Raw genomic sequence first — 23,579 nt, 5'->3', positions numbered from 1 at the left:
TTACATTCATAATTCATGCAGCAAACCCAGAGGTGCCAGGGCTATGAACTGCCAAGCCTAGAGGTGCCGGGGCTCAGCCCTGGAACAAATTAAGTACTGGATTTCATATGTGTAGCGGATGAATGTAAAAAAACCCAGCAGAGGAGCAATGAAATGCCTTTGCAACAATTCATTAATGTTATGGAAGAGGAGACAGATCTAGAGGTCAGAGCAGGGATCAACAATCAGGAAGACTCCTAGATCTTATTCCAGGTTAAGAAATCTCTGTTTACTCACCTGAAAATGGGAGGGAGGCAGTATTGTCCAGTGGGTGGCCCCTTGACTGGAACTCAGGAAATCAGGGTTATGTTCCAGGCTCTGACATTGACCTGCTGAGTGACCTTAGGAAAGTCAGACTGGAAGCTCTGTGGGGCAGTGGCTGTCTCTGTTAAGTTTTTGTACACTGCCTAGCACAATGAGGCGGGTGCTACTGCAATACAAATAAAAATAAATCACTTCACCTATCTGTGTCTCCTCTGACCCCTTATCTGTCTAGTCTAGACTGTGAGCTCTTAGGGGTTGGAACTCCCTCTTACTGTTTATACAGTGCCTACCACGATGGGGCTCTGATCTTCTTTGGGGCATTGAGGTGTTACTGTAATACACAGCATACTGTATTATTATCTACCTAGTAGATGGATGTGAGGCTTAATGACTTAATGTTTGTAAAGTGATGTGACACCAGCTCAACCACTTCCCTTTTGCCCTAACTGCACTGCAGCACTTTTGTTACCTCATATAGGCATTTTTATTTTAATCCCACAGGTTCATATGACCCTGTCTTGGTCAATAAAATTGTGTTTGGTCATTCAAGGGTGCAAAATAGACTGTATATGCACAATGCATTCCTACACTATGACCCCACCACGGTAACTGATACTTTGATCGAATGGATTATGTCTGTCACATTTAAAATAGAATGGATATGTGTTAGATGATCATCTATGGGACTACCGTTCCTTTGGCTGTTGGCTGAAACACTCATGTACGTGCATGCGTGGCTTTCTTCAACACAGTCACTTCCTGTTGGTAATGAATCTATGGCAACCAGCTTAGTAACTGGAAAACACTAGCAACAAATGACTTTTCACACTGAACAGGCAAAAGGGCAGGATTTCTGAAGTCAGGCCAGGTGTGGGACGACAAGATTGGGCACTCTCAATATCTGGTAAGTTCAATATATTCAGTTTCCAGAACCACTGTATCTAAGTAATTGAAGCTGCTCAGTATTTTAAAAATTAAAATAATATAATTTTATACAAGTCACCTGTGTCTTTGCTCTCCTCTGCCCATGCTGTATCTGTTCTGTGGATAAGAAGGGACTTTGCTCCTCAGGGCTGTCTGGCCAATATCTTTCCCCAGCACTAAATTCACTGCAAAAAATTTTTTTAATGTTAAGTTAAAAATAAAATTAATTTGAACATCAATACAAAGTCTAGCTTTACATTACATTAATTTTTTCATTAATATTTATGTGTAAGAATCAGTATGCTTGTAAAGTAATCAATATCCTTGACATTATTTGCTTATTTGCAGACACAAGTTTTGCAGAGATTATTACAATAATTGTTGCAATCTGTGATCCTGTTGCAATTTATGATCTAGTTGGGAGTTTATATAAAACACTGGTTTGTTAAATAAGAATTTGCTGAAATCTGACCATATTTATCAAAAGAGCAGCCAGATGATAGTCTTTTATACCAGAGAAAATGAGAGAGTAAAATCCACAGGTAACATTTTTCAAATGCAGCTAAATAACATAGGAGCCTAAATTCCATTTGCAAATGTAATTTAGGAGCATAGTCCAATTGTCTTTCAGTTAGAAAATTTTACCCCATGTATAAATATTTTAAAGTAATATAAAAAATCTAGTTAGAATAGAAATGTCCTGCTAAATCTTACCCAGGTTACAAGGTAGCTATAGCATTGTAAATCTTAACTTGACAGCCACAGAATAGTTATCTCTTCACTTGTCATATGTGAGCCATGATTTCCTTCTCTTGCTAAAAGCATAACCTTTCATCATAAAACATGACAGAACAGCTGCAAGATCAAATGATTGCCCCTTAAATACATCACTATAACACAAGTAACAGGCAACATTAATCTAGTGCTACATTCAAAAGCTGTCTTCGAGCTCATTCAGCTATATCAGCTCCAGCTATGATTTTGGTCATAGCTCATAAAATATGTAGGATTGGGTTGGGACAGGACACAGATGGAAATCATTTTAGGAAGAATGCAGGTGCAGCAGGTGATGGTGTTGATTCCTGAGGTGGCATAACTATGAGTCTCTCAGTGGTGTTCGAGGGCACTAATCTATGGAGGACTTGATTTAAAACAGGAAATTCCCGAAGACTTTTCTAGTTTATTTAATGTTGCTAAGGTGCCAATCACCTTTTGTAAAAGTCTGATTCAAAGTCCTTTGAAGTCAATGGAAAGGCTCTTATTGACATCAGTGGGTTTTGGATAGTATAGGGGTGTTAACCACACTGACTTCTCCTGGCCAAATTCAAGTCTGGTGAATTACATTCCAGCTACCTAAATCCCCCCTGTAATTTCAACTGAGTACCTTAATCTTCAGTTCCTGTTGCTCTGCACTGTTAAACAGTTGTTATATTTCACACCAGAAGTGGCTGCATTTTCAGTGGTAGGCAAAGTTTTGATTCATGTTCTTATGTAAAACTCTTTTGGGAGCCACTAGAAAATGTAAGTCATTGTGATCATCATCTAACTACTGTGTATATTTGCTTAAAACCTGGTACGTTGTGTTTATTCACATCAAATATAAAATTATCACAGTTCCATTTTGTAGGTAACTGCTTATGGGGGAATGGAGAATCCAGGAAGATCCTTGTTTACAGAGCACAAGTACTGCAGAGCAATGACAGCACTAGATAAACTCTCATGCAGCAACTTTCTAACTAATATCGATCCCTTCTCTAGTGGGTCTTCCATGGTGCATCCTGCTTGGGTTACCAGACTTCTCATCCCACAAAGGTAATAAAAAGTTCTTGCTTGTGTCTGTCATTTGCTTTCTCACTTCGTCTCTACCCATCTTGACAAATTAGCAAACTGAAGATAGTTTGAGAATTGCCACAATGTTTTTCATTGTCAGCTTTATAGACCATTACTGATTAAAATTTTCTGCAACACTATTGACGACTGAAAACAAGCTATGAAGTAAGTCCACAAACTAAAGAGACAGGCCCATTGGCGCCAGCTGTTCTTTACAAGCAACTCTTCTCAGATCTGACAAACTCACTACACTTAATACATCCCTTTCGTGGTATTTTTCCATGAAAGGTAGCATGTAAGGTCTCTACTGAAAGCTTGTAACTTAATAATACTCATAATCATTGTGAGATGTGTGTACGGGTAATATTTAAGGCATAATTTAACTATATTGAAAACTATGTTGTATCATCTTAAAGTTGGTCAGAAAACATCGTATGATTGGGTGATAGCCCACTCGAGTGGGAGGGAGTTGTCATCCCTCCCTGCTCAGCTGGTGATATAATGCCCTGTCCCAGAACAGTCATTGGAAAACCATCAAAGACAACTGCAAACAATCAAAACCACTTGGAGGTGAAAAGGACCATAACAACAGACAATGCCCTGTGTGTGAATAAATACGAAAGACTGATTCAGTGTAACACATGATGGAAAAAGACTCCTTGTATCCATTCATTGAGGAGACATGTTGTTGAATGGGGGGCAGGTTTTATGAAAAATTGGATCCTGGTTCCTGTGATGCCAGCCAACTCTGCAACAGACTGAACTGGGGGTGGGGTGCTTTGTTAGCTAGGAAAAGTAACTATTAATAAACTGTAGGCCCTAGTTTGCATTTTATGATTTGTTTTCTATTGTAACTGGATGTTTCCATTACTGTCTCTTTTTTCTAGTGGAGTCTCTCTTCTTTCTTATGATAAAACAAAAGAAGGTTTATTTAAATGCAGTACTTTATACAAAAGTGATTTAGGGTAAAAGTGGTAAACTGGGGCACACTGCTCCTTTGAGGGCAAAGGAGCTGGGATTTCTGAGAGTAGCCAGTACAGGGTCTGGATATCACAGGGGAATGCTTCAAGGGAACTTGGGACACCTCTTGTTAACCTGATGTTAAGGGCAGTTAGAGGCTAGTTTGTTAGAGCATAAGTTAGAGCAACTACTGCTGTAGGTTATACCAAACTAGGATCACAGTGTGATCCTTCCAAACACCCTCCCGCACAGTGGTGTGAGGCTGAGAGGAGCTGCTTGAGTTATGCAAGCAAGGGAATCTCCTGCACAGGCAAATCCTCAGCCAGCTCCTTATGCCTGCTTTACACCATAGGGGTGGAACAAAACAGGTCCACCAGGGCCCGGGATCTGACCCTTGAAGGTTAATAGATTGTCTTCGTTTGACTTATGGAAGCCGTTTGCTCTCACCACTAACCCTTTTCTTTTTATTCAAGGTGCTCATGGATCGGCCACTGTCCACATTTCCCTGACACAGCATGTAAGGGGCTGAAGGTGTGGGAAAAATCAGTGGACATTGCTCATGTTCCTGTTCTAGCAAGAAGGGAATCTGATGGGTTTTATTATCTTGGTACGATAAAACAGGAGATAGAGGCAAGTGATTATTGGCTCACCTATCTTGTATAGCTATTCTTAATTTACTGTGTGCCCCCATTACAGTGAGATCTGTTCATTGTAGGAAGTCACATGGATCAGACCCTGGACTCTCCCAGAAGAGATTCACAAAGGGTCAAATTCATGGATTGCAGAATGCCCCCCAGTAGCATCTCTCCACCACTTGAACCCCTGCTATGGGTGGAACTGGGTGGGGGGGTGCAAAGGCAGATCAGCTGTGCAGTGGGGTCTGTGCATCATTTCTGTCGGTTCTGATGTAGGCTGTTGCATGAAGTCAGGAGGCAAGTCACAACCAGAGCATCTGCATTTGTGATTATATAGCTCCAGTGGATTAAAGACCATGTATACGGGCAGTAGTGTCCAGTGGTCCAGCCCATCCTACTGTACCTATTGATTAAGAGCATACTGTATGAGTCTGCTCCGGATAACAAAGGTATGGGCTGAGATGACACCTGTATGCAGCCTCTATGCCTCCTTTGCTGGGCCTTCTCTTCCTGATGTCGGACTTTCTGGCAGCTATTCTAGTCTGCAAAAGGGACTGTTGGCTTGTGGAAAGTCGGGATATGCCCATTATTCAGAAAACAAGGCAGCTGCTTGTCCGATAGGGACTACCAGACTGATCTCTTTAGGGAAGCTCCTGCTGTGACGCTATGCTACTGTAACGCTTTGGCGTCCCATTCTTCCACCAGCGCTGATGTTTTTTTGGAAGGTCGTTTTGCCCCAGTTGGGCCCATCCTGCAAAGTTGCAAGAAGCCTTGGCTCCTGCTGCGACTCAGGGCTCTCAGCACCTTGCAGGGACAGGCTCTTTGTTTCTGAGCCAGTCGTGCTGGGCATTGAGCCACGTTTAGATTAATTTTGTGGTGTTATGGCCCGTGCCACACCTACTGTTGTGAATAGACAGATAAACATCAATACTGTTGGAAAACTGTTAGTGTGTTATGGATACACTTAGGGCTTTATTCCCCTGCAAACCAAGGCACAGCATGTCTTTTCAGAGACACTAGTGAATGCTTTAATTCATTAAGTTGTTAGCACTTAAAACTTTAAAGAAAAAAGGGCCTATTCTTTCTGAAGAGCAGGGGAGTGGCTTGCTTCACTTGCTGATGCAAAGCTCCTTAACTGTTTTCTAAAAGATAAAATGCCTGGTTACCCAGTATGTAACAGGAAAGGATTCATGAGTGAATAGAGAACAGTTCTGAACTGCCTTTGGGTACTTTGTCACCATCTATGTACAGGGTAGTTTGTGAAATTGGCAGCATCCCATGAATTACAGCTGGGCATGGAATCTCAGGCCTGTAGTGTCTTTTGCAGGGGAGAAAATACAGGTCTTAGTTGTCGTATATGCACAGGGGTATTTTACCAAGGCTGCTGAACACAAACATCCCCTGTAGTTCTTTCCAGTTCTCTAGATGAGAGACTAACACAGCACGTGCTGCTTACTGTCACCATTCCTACTGTCCTAGAGTTCAGGCCTAGTCTAAGCTGCCATGGAAGGGACTGCTGACTGCAGTACAAGGCCTTATATTATGTATACAGGGTGGGCTTCCTCATAATTGTTTTGTTCCTGGTAACAGGGCGAAAGAGGAACTTTCCTGGTAGAGTTTGACAAACCACCTGCATCGGGTGACAAGTATTCAGTATGTGTGCAAAAAACAGCCAGGGATGACATCCTTGAATATGTCAACAGAATGAGGCACTCCATACTCCCTGGAGACAAAGTGCTGGCACCCTGGGAACCAGACCTTGTCAGATATGGTCCTGGAACCATCCTCCTGGGCATTGAGACACGGGATCCCCTGAGAGGTAAGAAGGGATCCCCTGAAGTGGTAAGAATGAACACTGTTTTTGATATTGCAATTGCAGCAGAAGCATCAGTACAACTTGCAATGTTTATTTTAAAAATTTATACCAAGGGATGTAGTGGGAACTAGTAACGGATCCCTAGAAAGTGCTCCTTAGTAATACCTTGAGTGTGAGAGTTAACTTCTAGATTGCTCTACCTTTTATTAAGAAAACAGTGACTTTTTAAATTTGCACCTTTGCTATCCACTACATCTAGTCTTTTAGCAGTTATTCAATTTAACTTCTTACTGAAACAAGGGCACCAGCCATTGGGGAAAGGATAATGTGTTCCATTATCTGATTCATAGGGAAACCCCATGGGGGTAGTGTTAAGAAGATGGCGCCCGTTAGAATGCTCAGATCGGCACTGGGTTATTTATATATCCAAGTGCTGATCTGAGCACCCACATGTGGAATTTAGATAGACTAATAATCCACCCATGTTTGACAATTTGGCCCTGTTTGCTTATCAAAATACTGGTAAAATGTCATTGGATTATCACGGCCCAATTTGGCTGCAATACCAAAATTACCAGACAATTACCACTTGTGTCTTTCACATGGGGACAGATTTGCAGGAAAACTTCTGCCAGGTCTGTGATAACAATGGCAAATTCAATAGCAGCCTTCATATTGTACAGTATATGATGAGGAGGTGTTAGAACAGGAGGGTGTTCCTGCTCTTGGACAAAGGTAGAAAACGTGTATTAAAGTGCTAAGACCAGTCAAGAAACTAGTATTTTCCCAACCAGAGCAGTACTGTCTAATGGTATCTTACCTTTTTCTTTTCAATAGCCTCAGAGGATGAAGAAATCATGGTCTATTTTTGGAATGACAAGAAAGTGAAAGTACCACTAGGTGTGGCCTTATGGATTCCACCAGACATGTGGGAAAGGATAGTTGAGATGATTCACATGCCCTTCAGCAGCAGATTAAAGTTTATGAACCCCCACAACACTACTAGCTCTTACACTTCTACTTGCAGATTTCTAAGAGCCCCCATCCATTCATGTGCTTTAGATGATGGGCTAAGTAAGTACAGGTGGCCAAGGCCATGCCCATTAATCTGCCCCCCCTTTCATGGTCACTGTCACAGTGTATGCTGTTCACCAGTCCATGTGGGATGTATCGGCTGCTCCCATCCCAAATTCAATGCCTGGTGGCCTCTACTATCCACATCTTTGGTCTCTCAAAGAGGCACTAAACTGCAAGAGTCCAATAACAAACCCACGGCACAACTTCTAGAATTGGAAAGTCCAAAGGAAAATGAACCAGCAGCTGCTGCTGCTTCTTCCTCCTCCTCTTCCCCTTCTGATTTAGAAAGTGAGGAGGAGATGTGCCTAACTAAGAGCACGATGGTGGATAGTGCTATTTATACAGATTCCAGTCTTTCTGAAAAGCCCAAACTGAAAGATGCTGCAAGACCTGAGTGGAAGTATTGGAAGAGAAGCCACCCCAAGTCACATCCTAGGAATCCAGGTATATTTCATCTCTTTCCTTAGTTATTTGTCAACAGGTGCTTCTTCACTGAAAGCGTTCTATGACCCTCTTCAGTCTGGCACTGTATCTCATTCAGTGTTAGACTTGAATGTGGGTCTATATCTCTGCTAGCAGTGACACAGATGTACTTGTAAATGTCTAAACTTACCTTATTTCAACATTGGTAGACAAATCGTATGTATGATGCATAGAAAGCAGAAAAAAAATCTGACCATCAATATGTCATTTATCCTTTAACTACTACCTAGAATTTAAAATAGGTTAAATAAATTCATAAATCTGAAATTCATAAAAATGTTATTTTGTAGCCCCACTCCCCTTTTTGAAAAGCAAAACAAAACTTTGTACTGGGGCCTAAATCAGGCATCAGTTAAAAATCCTTTTAATTAATTTCTATAAATGCAAGATCTGCACCAGGTTTTGCCTTCTTCATCACATGTAAGGGCTCCTCTTTCAGTACTTTATCCAGTGGAAAAATGGAATCAGCAAAAATGGAATCAGATTCAGGAACACACACACACAACTCTAAATTCCTAATCTTCCCCCCCCCCCCACTCTTCCCACATTTTTCATGATGCCACCCACACAGTTAACTTTTACTTTAGTAACTGATATCCAGAACCAGAAATCGTGAACCTACAAGAGTTCCTTTTAGGTTAAAATTGCACTTTCCCTTCCAAATGATTACCATTTTTTATCTTTAATGTAAAAGTAAGATTATGCACATTAAATATAGTATCTATATCCCCAGGAATCAGCATTCCCAGCAGCAAGTGTACAAAGGGGAAAGCAGAATCCAGAGCCATTTTCTGCTTGGACATGTACCCTGTTGCACCAACCAACCAGAGTGCAATGTTTGAAACTATTGAGCAGTCTCAGAAAAAACATTTCACACTGAAAGATGTCTTAATCCACCATGATTTCAAGCCATCACTGGGGGTAAGTAATCTATGGTGAAACAGTATTATCATTAGGTACATTGGTTCTTTAAATTGAAGATGATGATGTTCTGGATATTAGCTGCAGAAGCAAATGGCCCTAAGGTTACCCTGTTGCCTACTAACCCCTCCCCCACCCCATCTCTGTTTTTGCGCGAGAGCTCCTCTTCTAATTCAAGATGCAGCTGGGCAGGATCTGAAGCCATCTTACTCAGTTTAAAAAAAAACCCAAAACTAAAACTTGGCATGTAACTCAATGGTGATTCAATGGTGCTTGTAACCTTGGAGACTGATTCAATGCTCACTGAAGTCATGGGAGCTAGATTACAGCTTTAGGAAGGTAAACAACTCCTATAGAATGCTTGATCCTGGGAATGGATGGCTCTGAAATTCAGGAGTAATAGAATCCAAGCAAAGAGCTCTCCTTCCTTCTATCTACACAGCTCTGCACCAGGCTCACTCCATCGAGGGCATTTTGTATTGCCCCAAAGCCTGATGCGTGTGGGTATTTTTCTAGAAATCAGTCTCTGCTGAATACTGCTCTAGAGTTCAATGAGAGGATACAAAATGCATAAACCAAGTCAAAGGAAAGAGGACTAAAGTCCTAGTTTTCATGCTTAATTTCTCCCAGCCGCAGGCCACTCCTTGTTTAGAGAAACTTGGAGAAAATCAAATAGAACGTGAACGCCAAAGAAAAGCCTGCATGGAACAAAAAAGAAAGAAAAAATTCTGGCAGCAGACGTGGGAGCATGAAAGAGAACAGCAGGCTGAAGAGAAATACTACACTGCACAGGAACACCGGAGGTACATCACACAGGTCAAGTATTAGCTACTCTGCATCTTCCCTCTTTTGGTTCAATGGACTTTGACCACAGAGTAAAGCATTGTGCACACTAAACTTATATGAAGAACTCCTAATAGAAAATATGCATAGTAATTTCAGCAGAATGTGTCTAGTTTAAATTATCAATAAATGTCCACATTGTGCTCTGTTGTAACTGATTTATACCTTTCTTAGGAAACCACTGTTCATAGGCTTCTTTGAAACAAGTACAAAACTTCAGGCATTCTGTACATTAATGGTTAATGGGTAGGTTATGTCAGATATTTGTTTCTACCAGTTTTGGAATAAATGACTAAGCAGTCATATCCTGATGGACAGGGCTTTAACACAAACCCCTATGTAATGCATAATTTTTACTGAAGTCAATAGTTTTGCATGTGGGAGGACTGCAGGGTTGGGCCCTGTATGTTTGTAAAGACTATAAAAAAAACTAAATGAAGAGACTGAGTTGCATCTGTGGCTGGCCATCCTGTTCCCTGCAGAACTGGTGGAAGAAACACAAGGGACATTCCTTCTCTGATTGATTAAAGATTTAAAGGGTTGACTCAATATGACATTCCCCAAAAGACATAGGCCCAGTTCAAGTAATTTTGTGAGACCAAATTACAATGTGACTGTCCCTAAACACAGTTAAAGCACAAGTTCTATCTTGTACTCTAGATCAGGGACAGGCAAACTTTTTGGCCTGAGGGCTGCACCGGGTTTCTGAAATTGTATGGAGGGCTGTGCCTCCCCGAACAGCCAAGCAGGGCCTGGCCCCAGCCCCAGGCCCCTATCCGACTGTCCCCTGGGGACTCCTGCCCCATCCAACCCCCTGTTCCCTGTCCGCCCCCCCAGGGACCCCTGCTCTTGGTCCCCTACCTGCCCCCAGACCCCCCACCCCTAACTACTACCCCCAACCGCCCCATCCAAACCCCCCCTTCCTGACCTCCCCCCAGGGACCCCTGCCCCATCCACCACCCCTGCTCTCAGTCCCCTGACTGTCCCCCACTGCTCCATCCAACTCCTCCTCTCATTCTTGACTGCCCCCCTGGAACCCCTGCCCCCATTCAACCCCATTCCCCACCCTCTGACTGCCCTGACCCTATCCACACCCCCACCCCAGACTCCCTTGCCCTCTAACCAACCCCCCCTGCTCTCTTACCGCGCTACCTGGAGCATCAGTGGCTGGCAGCATGGTTGCACCAGGAGAGGCAGCTATGCCGTGCAGAACAGAGCACTGGGTCAGGCCGGGCTCTGCAGCCACACCACGCAGAGCATTGCACCAGCTGCGGGGGAGGAGGGGCAGTGGGGGAGGAGCTGGGAGCTAGCCTCCAAGGCCAGGAGCTCAGGGGCCAAGCAGGACAGTCCCATGGGCCGGATGTGGCCTGCGGCCCATAGTTTGCCCACCTCTGCTCTAGATGGAGCCTTAAACTACTTGACCATATCCTTTACAAACATACAAGTTTAGTTAAGAGCCAACTAAAACTTCAGGGTGGGTTTTCAAAAGTGCTTAGCTTTATCCTATCTTTGCTCCCACAGATGTGAACAGTGAAAGTCCCACTGAGTGCTTCTGAAACTCTATCCTAAGGTTTATTTTTAAACATTTCTATTCCATTGAAGAGTTTATGTACCTGTAAAACTGCTTCCACTGAGAAAGCTACACCAGGCAGGTGTATTTATTTTGAGGATAAGAGAAGAGCAGACAAAAAACACAATCTTTTCAGAAAAATGCTTAACTCACTGGGTTTTTCTTCTCCAGGAAAAAGCTGCTGCAGCATTTTGAGAATGAAGATAAGAAGGTAAAAGAACAAGATATAAAGCAGAATCAGACAATGAAAACAAAGCAACTCACACAGCAGAGGACAAACCTGAAAATGCAGACTATGGCAGAGGACGACAGGCAGAAAGGACAGCAAAGACTAGCTCATCTGCAACAAGTCAAAAAGACACATGATCAGAGGGAATTTAATAAGTGTATAGCTGAAGAAATTAAAAAGAAACAATCTCAGGTAAACTACCCATCTATACAGGGTTATTTTTATACAATGAATAAAGTGTGCCCTCATCATCAAGCTCTCTGCTCTAATGACCTTCAACTCTCTGTTAAATGAACAAAAGCTGTAGGTAGCCAGAATAGCTTTATGGATAACACCACCTTAACCGATTAAAATCAATTCCATTTAGATGGAAATTCACAGTCCTGTCCAGAGGATGTGTGTCTTTCCATATTAAGTTCCATTCTAGTCCACTGTGCTGGACTAGAAACCAACACTCTTGGGGACAGAGGAAGAACAAGTAATAGTACAGAAAACCTGAACAATTGGAAATTGAGAGAACAAGGTTTTAATAAGCCTCTCGTTTGTTCTCATGGTTTCAAAAAGTCTGTGAGAGGGATTTCAGCATGATGGTTTCTCTCTTGTAGGAAGCCCGAAGGAGAAGAGTGGAGACCCAGTACAAGTTAATGGCAGAAAAGATCTTTCAAGATGAAAAACAGAAGGGAAAGTAACCAAACAGCACAGAACAAAGGAGATACAAACAACAAAAGTAAAAGTTTGCATATGGATACTAAAACACGACATCCATTTTATTCCCAGGTGCCCATTCAGCAAGCTACCTAAGCCCATGAGAAGTCCCATCGACTTCAGTGGGATTACTCATGTTCTTAAATTAGACACATGTTGAAATGCCTGGCTGAATCAGGGCCTTAAAGATAATGAACTTAAGTGGGAGTTAAGCATGTGTGTACATGTTTTGCTCAAGTGGGATTTGGCTTAATGAAAGTGAAACCGAACAATACTGCCGAAACTTGCATTTATGTAGCAATAACTGGGATTTTTTTTTTTAATTGCAACCGTGTGCACATTTTAGCTTGACTTACAGCTCCAGTTTCTTCATTCACACCAGTATGACCAGTTAACTACAGTACTCTACATGGCACACTGTAGCCAGATCCTCACCTGCTGTAAATGGGCATGAACTTCAATGGAGCTACACTGATTTATACCAGTTGAGGATTGGGCTTTTCATATTCAAGTAATTATAAATATAACTTGCATGACTTTAGTTCCTAATTTAAAAAAAAATAAAAAAAATTCATCTCAAAGATTAATTTTTAATCCTTTATTCCACTGATTGCTTGACTTAAAAATAACCCCAAACTCTGGGTGATACATGTCACATAATTTCAATTAAGGCATATTTATACAAACATTCATAATGTCCGTGTACACAATGGACTATAATAGCACTGAGTGCACAATAAGTAGACAAAGTGAGTAAAACAGAAGAAGCCCAGAGAAAGGAAGTTGTTAAAGTGCTAAAGAGAAACAGATCTGCATAGCTTGTTATATTAATTCATTAGGATACCTTAGTATTGTTTTATTCCTATGATTGCTGAGAGAGAGCGATCATCATATACTGAAAGTTAAATCAATACTTTGTCCTGCATTAACATCCACCACATGTGTGTCTTTCACCATATCCTCTGAGGTCGCTGTGACAGAATAGGTGCCAGGGGAGACTTCAATGTAGAGATCTTTGGAAGTCTTTCTACCCTGAAAGGGGAAAAAAAATAAATGGTAAGTAATACTGTTTGGTTGTCTTACCTAGACAGAAATGGAATTTAGTTTATAGAGTTACAGTTCAACTAATATACTGACATTTTTCAAAAATACATTGGTAGGACGGATGTTAATGGTAGCAAAATTTTTCTGTCCAATACAAAAATTAGCAAGCTGTGATTGTAAAAAATTGCCATATTCGAATCCTTTCGTTTTTTTAAAGAATACTTAGGTAGAAATAATGTGCTAATTAGCTATCCTCTAACACTGTGAAAAATAGGTTGTCAAAACAAACATAACAAATATGGATAACACCACAAATTTAGTAGAAAAAGAATTGTTTGGGGTTATGATAAAGATTCCATATTTCTCATTTTCTGTGGCCCAGAAGCCAAACCACCTGGTTCCTAAAACTGCCTCAGCAAATTAGCCTTTGGGAAATGTAAAGTATTTCTCTCCTTCCCACTGACCATTAAGCCTACTGGGTCAGAATTATACTTCTCCACCAAGTCAGTGCAATGACTGATGCCCACAACCAAAATTAACTTTCCACGGTTGCAGCAGATAGTGTGTTCAGTAGTTAACATCTTTAAAGAGAATTCTGAAACATGTGACCTCCTCCCACAATAGAATTTTCTAGGCCAGATCCTTGGCTTCGATATGGTCCCTTTGCACCACTCAGGCAGCACAGCTGGCTCAAAAGTTACACTTGCCTGGCTTTGCTCCAGTACAGGAAAGATGCCAGAAGTACAAGGTGGGGCTGAAGAACGGCTGGACTGTTACTCCTGGTGTAAGTTAGAACGCCTAGAACAATTTAATCATCCACTCACAATTCCTCACAAATTTTACATCCATCCAAAACTCCACACATGGGTAACCTTCAATATTTTCAGTAGCACTCTGCTGCCAGCCTGGGGTTCCGTCCGCCGGCCCCCTGCCAGCTGAGGTCCCGTCTGCCGGCCCTGCTCAGCCTGCTGCTGGCCCGGGGTACGAGCCGCTGGCCTCGGCCTGGTGCTCTGCAGCTGCCCCTAGCTGTGACCTACTGGCCCCAGTCTGGGGAAATGAGGGGTACAGACAGGGGCAAGAGGGGGTGCAGCTCGGCCCCCCCCTTCAAAATTGTTCCAGTGCCACTGGGATATTTTTAAGTCCTGATTTGCTGCTTACACCATGCTATGTGGAACAGCGCACTGCGTTTGACATTGTGCGTTCAGTCTGTCGCGATTTTTCCCCCCCCACTGTGAGTTGAGGGGTACATTTGACAAAATGTCAGGTCCTAAGAAAGCAAAGTTAGATCATTTCAGCCTTTTTGGACAGACACATTTGGATTTATTCCAAAAAAGGACCATGCTGTTTGCGCTTTCTGTTGTGAAAGCGTTTGTTGCACATCAAGTGTTCGACATTTTGAAACGAAGCACGAGAAAACCTTTCTTGACTAAGCAGACAAGACTGAATTGATCAAAAAGGCAATAGCAGGATATGAGAAGCATAGCAGTGTTTTTAAAATGCTTAAGTGTAAGTAAAATATCAAGCTACAGAAGAAAGTTACAAGATTGCACAGTGCACTGCAAAAAAACGGAAAGCCATTTACAGATGGGGAATATATAAAATTTTTTTCAGCAGTTCAGAGGCTTTGTTCACTGATTTGCCAAATAAAGATACGATCGTATCTTTAATAGAAAAACTGCCTGTCTCTGCCAGAACAGTTGAGAGACACAAGCGAAACAGCAGAAAACATTAACGAAAAGCAGACGACAGCATTAAAAGACACAGCAGTGTTTAGCGTTGCAGTTGATGAGAACGTGGATATAAACAACGTTCCATGTTTGGCAGTTGTTGCAAGATATTGTGTCTCCAATGAAATCCAAGAGGAACTTTCTTGCCCAAAACCCCTGCATGGCACCACAAAGGGGGAAGATACAGTGGAAAGTTTAGTAAACCATTTTGAAGAACGAGGAATTGACATCAGAAAAATATTTTGTGTGACAACAGATGGTGCTCCTGCTAGGGTCGGAAAACAGAAGGGATTTGTAAAGTTACTTGAAGATCAAATTGGCCGCCTGACAGTCAAATTTCACTGTATCATCCATCAAGAAAACCTGTATGCTAAAATTTCTAATTCAGAGTCAATAATGTGATTAATACAGTGGTGAGAATTGTGCATTTCCTTGTTGCTCGATCTGCTTTGACTCTGACAGTTTCAAGCACTGCTAGAAGAGATGAACCATGCTTATAACAATATTCCAATTCACAGCAACATTTGGAGGCTAAGTCATGGCAAAATTGTGGTGTGCTTTGTAAACGGTTTTGAAGCAATCAAGGCCTTTTTGTCGGAAAAAGAACAAAACTACCCCGAACTGGATGATGACAAATGGCTGTGTAAGCTCATATTTCTAACTGACATCACCGCTCACCTAAACAAGCTCAACCCCTGTCTCCACGGTGCAGGGCAAATGTTTCTAGATCTTTATGAACCCTGGAAGGCATTTGTAGTAAAACTAGCAGTTTTTTCTCGGGATATTTGAACTTCGACTTTCTGCTACTTCCAACACGTAAAAGAGCTATCGGCGTGTTGCACTGTCAGTGTCACTGAGATTGCAATGTACATGCAAGAACTGGAATCAGAATTTTCTGACAGATTTCAAGATTTTCAACTATTTGGCCCAATGCTTTCTTTTCTAATTAAACCTGAAAAGTTCAACGAAAGCAACTTGGATTTGTCTGTATTTCAGTGGATGAGTGTTGAAGATTTCGAAATGCAGCTCATTCAGTTAAAAAGCTCAGAATTGTGGACATCAAAGTTTGGAGATCTGCACTTAAAGCTACCAAGAGAGAGCATGGGGCCTCTATTCTGACCTGTTGGACGTCCCTGCCAGTGAAATTTAACTGTTTGAAGAAAATTGCGTTTGCAATGCTTTCAGCATTTGGATCCACATACCTGTGTGAACAGGTATTTTCACACATGAAATCTGTCCTCTGTCCCTCTCGGGGCCAGTTAACAACTGATCACTCAGAAGCCTGTGTCCAGCTTAAAGTATCCAAATGTAGGCCAGACATTGGAAAACTCAGCAAGGAAAAGCAAGGGCAAGGATCACACTAAACTGATAAGATCTGCATTTTTTCATTTAATTTTAAATGAAGCTTCTTAAACATTGTAAAAACCTTATTTACTTTACATACAACAATAGTTTAGTTATATAGAGACCTTCTAAAAAAGTTAAAATGTATTACTGGCACACGAAACCTTGAATTACAGTGAATAAATGAAGACTGGGCACACCACTTCTGAAAGGTTGCCAACCTCTGCTCAGATTCTTATATTGGCACTCATTACTATAGTATCTGAACACTTGAACTGAAACTCAGATTAGTGTGACAAAAGGGCCTGGAGAAGAAGCAGACACAGGGAGATCCCGTGAACATTATGCAGACATCTCCATGTCTTGGATGAGGAAAAGAATTAAATTAAACATGAGCAGTACACTTACCCCTTGTTCCAATGTCTGTAACAAGTTTTCTGCTGCATGTCTGCTGTGATATCTGCAGATGTGTTTAATTTCATTCTCTTGGCATCTACTTGCTGGCACGTAGCTATAATATTTCTGGAAGACAGTTAAAGCAAAGAGGTTTACATAGCCAAACCTCACAACCACACCTAAGAAATCCCTTCTTTCACAGTTAAAAACTAAAGAATGGAAACCCATCACTGTTGACCTTTTGAATTAAATCAGCTGATCTGTTCCCATGTTAGAAAGGGGACTATACCCTGAAGCATCAAGTGACTTGAAACCAACCCCTTCAAAGTACTTGAGAATGACTCTACTGCCATCTGCTGTTCCCACTCAAACGAAACACATGAAATATGCATGTGTAGATTTGTTCTTTTGGGTTCCTAGCTGCAAAAGTAGAAAGTTCCATTTTACTTATTTCCTCCATCTGATCAGACATGTGGCCAGTAGACATTTTTGTTTCCAATTCCACTCCCTTGCTTTACTCCTTGAGGTTACAAATGGAAGGAGTTTATATTTGGCAATTGGTTAGTTTAATTTTTTTGTTTATATTGTATGGGTGCCCAAAATTCCATAAAAATAGAAGAACAGCTACACTGACATAATGGATAATATGTTACATATCACTGCATCACAAAAGTCAGCAAAACTTTTGACATGTGGTAAAATTTTCCAAAAGTGCTTAAATGATTTAGCTCCCTAAGACCCATTTTCAGAAGTGAGTTAGTAACTTAGGAACCCAAGTTCCACTGATTTTCAATTACACTTACCCATAAATTCTAGGGTCAGATTTTCAATGTGTGTAAGAGAATCCCCCCTCCCAAAATTATGATCTTGGAGAGTATATTAGACAGCATGGTCTAGTGGACTGAGCATGAAGGGTGGAAGCCAATGACACAAATTCCCATCCCAGCTCTGCTACTGATTCCATTGAGATGCAGCAAGATTTAGGCTCTTGCCCAGCTTCCTCTTTTGTAATACAGAGAACGTCCTGTCCTGCTTGATGGTTGACTAGTGTTTACACAAATGCTTAGAAATTATAAAAGGTGCTGTGATACATGAAGGGGGCAGAGGGTGGGGGTGGGGAGTAACTCCCTTTAATGGACATCCAGACAGCCAGTTAGCTGTAAAATCCCTCTTGGTCTGTTCTCTGCTTGCTTTACCTGTAAAGGGTTAACAGGTCCACAGGTTAAAAATAAAAAAAAGGGGAGTGGGCACCTGACCAAAAAAGCCAACGGGAAGGTAGAACAATTTAAAATTGGGAAAAACTTTCCCTTTGTCTGTTTTCTTGGCTGCAGGGACACAATGTTACAAGCAGAAATGCTGTGTGAGGTTTGAACCAGGTATGAAAAAGTATCCTCCATACCTAGAAGAAATAATTTTAATAGGGAACATTTAGTTAGATGCTATCAGGTTTATTTCTTATTTTGGCTTGTGGATCTCCTGTGTGCTAACCCCAGTTGCTTTTGTTTGCTTGTAACCTTTAAGCTGAACCCCCAAGAAAGCTATTTGGGTGCTTAAATTTTTGGAATTGTTTAAGATCTAGTAAAAAGCCTAAGTTACAGATGTATTTTTTTCCTTTTCGTTTTTAACAACATTTACCTTTTTTAAGACCAGGATTGGATTTTTGGTGTCCTAGAGGTTTGTGCATGTTGTTTGATTAGCTGGTAAACACAGCTAATTTCCTTTATTTTCTCTCAGCTCTTCCCTGGAGAGGTAGGGAGAGAGAGGTGTGTGTGTGCACGTGCGCTTGCTTGAGGGTATCCCACAGGAGGAATTCCCAAGTGCTCCTTCCTGGGTTCAAAGGGGTTTTTTTTTGCATCTGGTTGGTGACAGCGTTTACCAAGCCAAGGTCAGAGAGAAACTGTAACCTTGGGAGAGTAATACAAGCCTGGAGTGGCAAGTATTAATTTTTAGAATCCTTGCAAGCCCCCACTTTCTGCACTTGGAGTGACAGAGTGGGAATTCAGCCTTGACAGGTGCTGTCCAAAACAAAACTACTTCAGTGGTGTGAATGTCTGTGTACCATTGGAAGCAATTGTGTGTATAGATGCATGGGCAGTTCACAAGGGTAAATAGCGTTTAGCAAGTTTTATCTAGTACAGATAAGATTTATGCAATGGATAGCTCCTCCATTTGAAGTTTCTCTTTCTGTCCATCACTACCCCATAATCGAACTTTTCTTCCAGCTGAGAGGAAGAAATGGGCAGCCGCCTTAGGCTGTGACTCCATTATAATTCCACTGATGCTAGTAACCATGGGAATGTAAGTACAGGCTAGGTGGTGGTGTATATACCAGCATATTATCTAACCCAATGCAGAGCAGGTTTAAAAGACAGTGGTAAAAATGCTAATCATCAGTCTAAATTTGCTCTCACACAGGTAGCATGGTGAGGGTGGGAGATGTCCCAAGATTTCTTGTTTTAGACAGGGCCCTAGAAGCCACTACCAAAGCTCTTATTGGTCAACTTGTGAGGTTGCTCTGAATCTTTAATTCATTCCTAGTTTTCCCTAACAGCAATGGAACTGAGCCACTAACAGGCACAACATTAGAATATTTCCCCCCATCCCTCCTCGCATAAAATTTACCTCACACTCCTTTGTGGTTCGACTCATGAACTCCACTATTGAAGCAAATGCTGCATTGAGACGTTCAGAATCTTCTTCCTGTGATTAAACACACGTGTGTAAGTCATTATGTCATGTTATTTGTTTCAAAGCAAAAACCTGCCGAGGTGCCTCTGCAGCTTATGCCTTGTTCGTTTAATTCATAAAGCCAGTCCCCTTGGACATTACTGCAGCGATGCTAGTAGCTTACATAACAAAATGCTGATGAGTTCTGACAGTTTTCTCCATGGTGAAACTGAACCATCTGTAGCCTAATACTGTGTGTTACGTAGCCAATTAAAAACTATGCCACGCTGGCTTTACTCTATCCTTGGTAACATACATCAGAGGCAACAAAGACCTTTACTGTAGGATTACATCCAGTCAACCCACTGCTACACTATGTGAAACAATTACCTGACCTCAGTCTCTCTCAAAGCACCGAGTTAGATACTAATTTATGTGTTAAGCAGCCTTGAAGATTTCATGTTGGCTTTGACTGTTTACCAAATGGAAAGGTAACCAAGCTTGACATTGTACTAAGGGATATTCAAGTGTCCTCATGTGTTATAGCTAATTAAAATGTAAACACTGTACATGTCTAAGTCCTGCACATTCATATGATAGGCCCTTATGGGACATGGGATACAATCATTAAGGATATGTCTATATTTAAAACACTGCAGCTGTAGTGCTTCAGCATAGACACTCACTACAACAATGGGAGAGGTTCTCCCTTTCCCCTCCAAGAGACAGGAGCTAGGTCAATGGAAAGACAGGTTGATGGAAGAATTCCATCTACTCACGGGACTAGGTCGGCATTGCTATGTCTCTCAGGGTAAGGACTTTTCACATCCCTGAGAGACGCAGCTATACCAATGTAAGTTCTCAGTACAGACCAGCCTTAGATATAACATTTCTCTGACACTGAGGTTCACATGAATTAGTTTATATTCACTGGTATTTTCAATCCTTCTTTACCTTACAGCTTTCTCAGAATAAATCTATTACATTCAATTTGCCTCCATTTTAAAGGGTCTACAATATTTGAACAATTGCAGTTAACATGTCACCTTCAAAGCTAAAGGTTAGCACTGTCTTGACTTGGGGCAATACTCAGTCAGCAAGTCGAGCGGCGATGCTTTTGCAATCCTCTGTCTTATATTTATTTTGCAATTTACACACCAGCCTGATTCAAGTCCACATGGCAGAAAATCTAGGGGAGTCAACTCAGTGACCATGTTGAATGAGTTTCAGCAGAGCATGATCACTCCCTGAATGAGCAATAAAGAACGTACCACCTTGTTCCAATTTAAGTGTCTGCAGATAGGCACAGAAAATTTATTTAAATTATTCAGGGAAGGGCCCAGTCTCCTTACCTGTAAGGTGTTATACAATTCTCTATCACTATAAATTAAACACGACCTAAAAAGTACCAAGCACCAGTAAATGTTTAGTTTGAGAACACTGTTTAAAGTATTTTTCATATTTAAAAAATGAAAGCCATAGTTAATAAGCTGAAGTATAAATTACTGTAATATCTTGGCACCAATTCATCCATCACTAAAATGCAGATACCTGCAGGGCTAGATGTGACAGCTGTTTAACAGCACACAATTTCAGGCAGGAACTAAACAAAGTCTTTCAAAATTGAAATTTCAGGGGGATTTTTTGGGAGCTAACACCACTGTGCAAGACTGGGATTTGGCTACTTAAAGCATTATTGTGCTGCAGGCAAGTTAGCCTGCATTACTCTGGAGGGAGTTTATGGTGATGGAGATAAACATGATTTGTGCGTGCTGAGCAAATCATCTAAATACCCAAAGGAACACAGGGTGAGATTTTAAAGAGACTTGTGCTCTCAAGTCACTTAGGTGCTTTTGAAAATCCTATCTTTAGTCAACCTGCACTGACTCCTTACAATATTTATTCTTAAAAGCTATGGGACCCTCTATATAATTCAAATGGTGCCCTTACTTAAAGCTCAGTGTTTTTTACCAGAATATAACACTTAACAGTGGACCTTTTTCCCGTCAACAAAGGCTCAACTGCTCACTTTATTTTTCAAATCATCTTGCAAATTACTTAATATGGCCAGGTGTGTTACATTGTCATATACAACAACTGCATATTTTAGATCCCCAAAATGCTTTGAAGATAAAAAGGCAATTGTATGTGCCAAGTGTTTATACATATATTAAATTTAGCTATTATTAATACAGAAAGACTGCAGAACTATATTAAGCAAAAATGCTATTCAACAGATGTGCAAACATAAAGGACTAGTGGTAGGGTCTACTTATCATGGCATATGTGGAACTAAGGGCCAGCTCTATGTTTTGCAAGAGCTATCTGCCAAGACATATAGGGCTCTCTCAGCTTCCCCTGACCCCTAACTTAATCCCCCATCTCCACTCTTGCCTAAGCAGCGAGAATGGACTGAAATTCTCTGGCAGAGTGGCAGAAACAAGAGGGATGGGCACTAGAGAAAGCATACAAGGATAAGTTGGTTGTGGAAGGTTGCCACCTTTAAAAAGTATTTTTAGCTGGCCAAAATAAGGCCAGTTTTCCACTGTGGCATTGTTACAGCCCTGTCGTCCACAAGCAGTGTCATCAATGCATTGTTACAGACCTGACACGACAGAGTCAGAGAAGAGAATCTGAGGTTCTTCTAGCCACATAAAGTCTGGATTTGTTTGGTTCAGCAAGCAGGCCTTCGGGGGGGAGGGGGAGGCAGCATCCCCCAAATCCATAACTGCCCTGTGTAAATCAGAAGAGGCCGCCACCCTCCACACTTACGTGGCTACTCACGCCTAAGACTAGCACCGGACTAACGACTCCTGGACTCTTCCCGGAGCACGAGGGAGAGCCGCCCTGACTGGTCCTAGGGGTTCGTTAGTAAAAGCCAGGCGGGGAGGAATCGCCGTTTCCAGACACTGACCACAGGCTCCGGCCAGCTCACTTTCCGCCGCTTAGCCCGTTCCAGGACTTCCCGAGCCAGCCCCGCCGTGCGCTGAGCGACGCCACAGGCCCGCCTCGCTGGCCGGCCGCTCGCCATTCCTCGTGCCCTGGGCCGGAGAGACCCAGGCAGGCTCCTCAGAACAGCCCCCCGGCGGGGAGGCGGCGGCGGCGCCCGGGGCCGGGAAGTAGCTCCCCTGAGCCGGTCTGTGCTGTAGGCTCCGCGGGGCAGGGGGGCCTTGCCAGGCAGCCCCTCAACCAACAACCCCAGGGGCGGGCAGGGCCTCGGGCCGCCCGGCGGCGGCACTCAGCGCGTCTCGGAGCACCGCGGGGGCGGGGCGGCTGGCTACAGGCGGGCAGGGAGCAGCGCCTCTCTCCCCGCGCTTATCAAGGCCCGGGGCGGGGGCTGGGAGCGACTGCAGCCCGAGTCGCCGCGGCCACCGCTGCCGCTGCCGCTGCCGCTTCCCTCGCCCCGCGCGGGCCGGGGCCTGCGCGTGGAACACGGACAGTGCATCACAATGCGCGTGCGCTGAATGGCCGCCGCGCGCCGCCTGCCCGGGGCTGCTTCTCCCGCCCCGCTGCGGACGCGACCCCCTGCCGCGGGAGGAGCTCAGCCCCGGGCCGGTTCCCAGGGCAGGGGCGGCTCTCTCGGTTGTGTAGCAGGGGCTCCGCCTCGGGGAAAGCGCTCCGCGGGCCCCGCAGCGGGGTTTGCGCGACCCCGTGCGGCTCCCAGGGGCGATGCACCCTCCGCTGCAGCTGCTCTCCCTTAGGGCTGAACTTCAGCTTGTTAGCCCAGAAAGAAACCCTCTTGTCATATTCACAATATGAATGTCCCCAAGGCAACCCCGAGCAGATTATAATCCCTGCTAGGTAAAGTTCCTTGAAATTGCGTTAATCCTCTTTGTCAAGTGCAGGGCTCCTCCTCCTATAACTCAGTGGTTCTCAACGAGGGGTACATGTCCCTTAGGGGACCCAATGATCTTACAAGGGGTACATCAACTCATCTAGAAATTTGCCTCATTTTACACCAGGCTACATAAAAAGCACTAGTGAAGTGAGTTCAAACTAAATTTTCATACAATGACTCGTTTATGCTTTTCTGTATGCTATGCAGTGAAATGTAAGTACAATATTTAGAGTTCAGTTGATTTCTTTTATAATTATATGGTAAAAA

At 42.7% G+C, this 23,579-nt stretch overlaps 2 protein-coding genes across 5 annotated transcripts; one reads left to right on the top strand and one right to left on the bottom strand.

The window, feature by feature from the left end:
- Window positions 1–998: 998 nt before the first annotated feature.
- C6H11orf16 (chromosome 6 C11orf16 homolog) lies at window positions 999–13,391 on the top strand. 4 transcript variants are annotated; one of them, XM_048853927.2, is made up of 9 exons: window positions 1,012–1,207; window positions 2,855–3,039; window positions 4,491–4,647; window positions 6,243–6,471; window positions 7,306–7,989; window positions 8,762–8,949; window positions 9,580–9,752; window positions 11,534–11,783; window positions 12,197–13,391. In XM_048853927.2, the coding sequence occupies exons 2-9, from the start codon at window positions 2,873–2,875 to the stop codon at window positions 12,278–12,280; spliced, it is 1,932 nt and encodes a 643-aa protein (XP_048709884.2). In that variant the 5' UTR covers window positions 1,012–1,207; window positions 2,855–2,872; the 3' UTR covers window positions 12,281–13,391. The 4 variants fall into 4 exon arrangements, with proteins under 4 accessions (XP_048709883.2, XP_048709884.2, XP_048709882.2 ...); XM_048853925.2 differs by having other exon boundaries at window positions 2,842–3,039; XM_048853928.2 differs by having other exon boundaries at window positions 1,013–1,207; window positions 2,986–3,039.
- On the bottom strand, window positions 12,880–22,883 carry AKIP1 (A-kinase interacting protein 1). The gene is made up of 4 exons (XM_048853931.2): window positions 22,389–22,883; window positions 19,430–19,507; window positions 16,820–16,933; window positions 12,880–13,328 (listed from the first exon to the last, which is right to left on the bottom strand). Exons 1-4 carry the CDS (start codon window positions 22,503–22,505, stop codon window positions 13,185–13,187), a joined length of 453 nt encoding a protein of 150 aa, XP_048709888.1. The 5' UTR covers window positions 22,506–22,883; the 3' UTR covers window positions 12,880–13,184.
- Window positions 22,884–23,579: the final 696 nt, after the last annotated feature.

This window comes from Caretta caretta, chromosome 6, assembly GCF_965140235.1.
Source record: "Caretta caretta isolate rCarCar2 chromosome 6, rCarCar1.hap1, whole genome shotgun sequence".
NCBI classification, from domain to species: domain Eukaryota; kingdom Metazoa; phylum Chordata; order Testudines; family Cheloniidae; genus Caretta; species Caretta caretta.
This window is presented reverse-complemented; position numbering and strand designations above follow the sequence as displayed.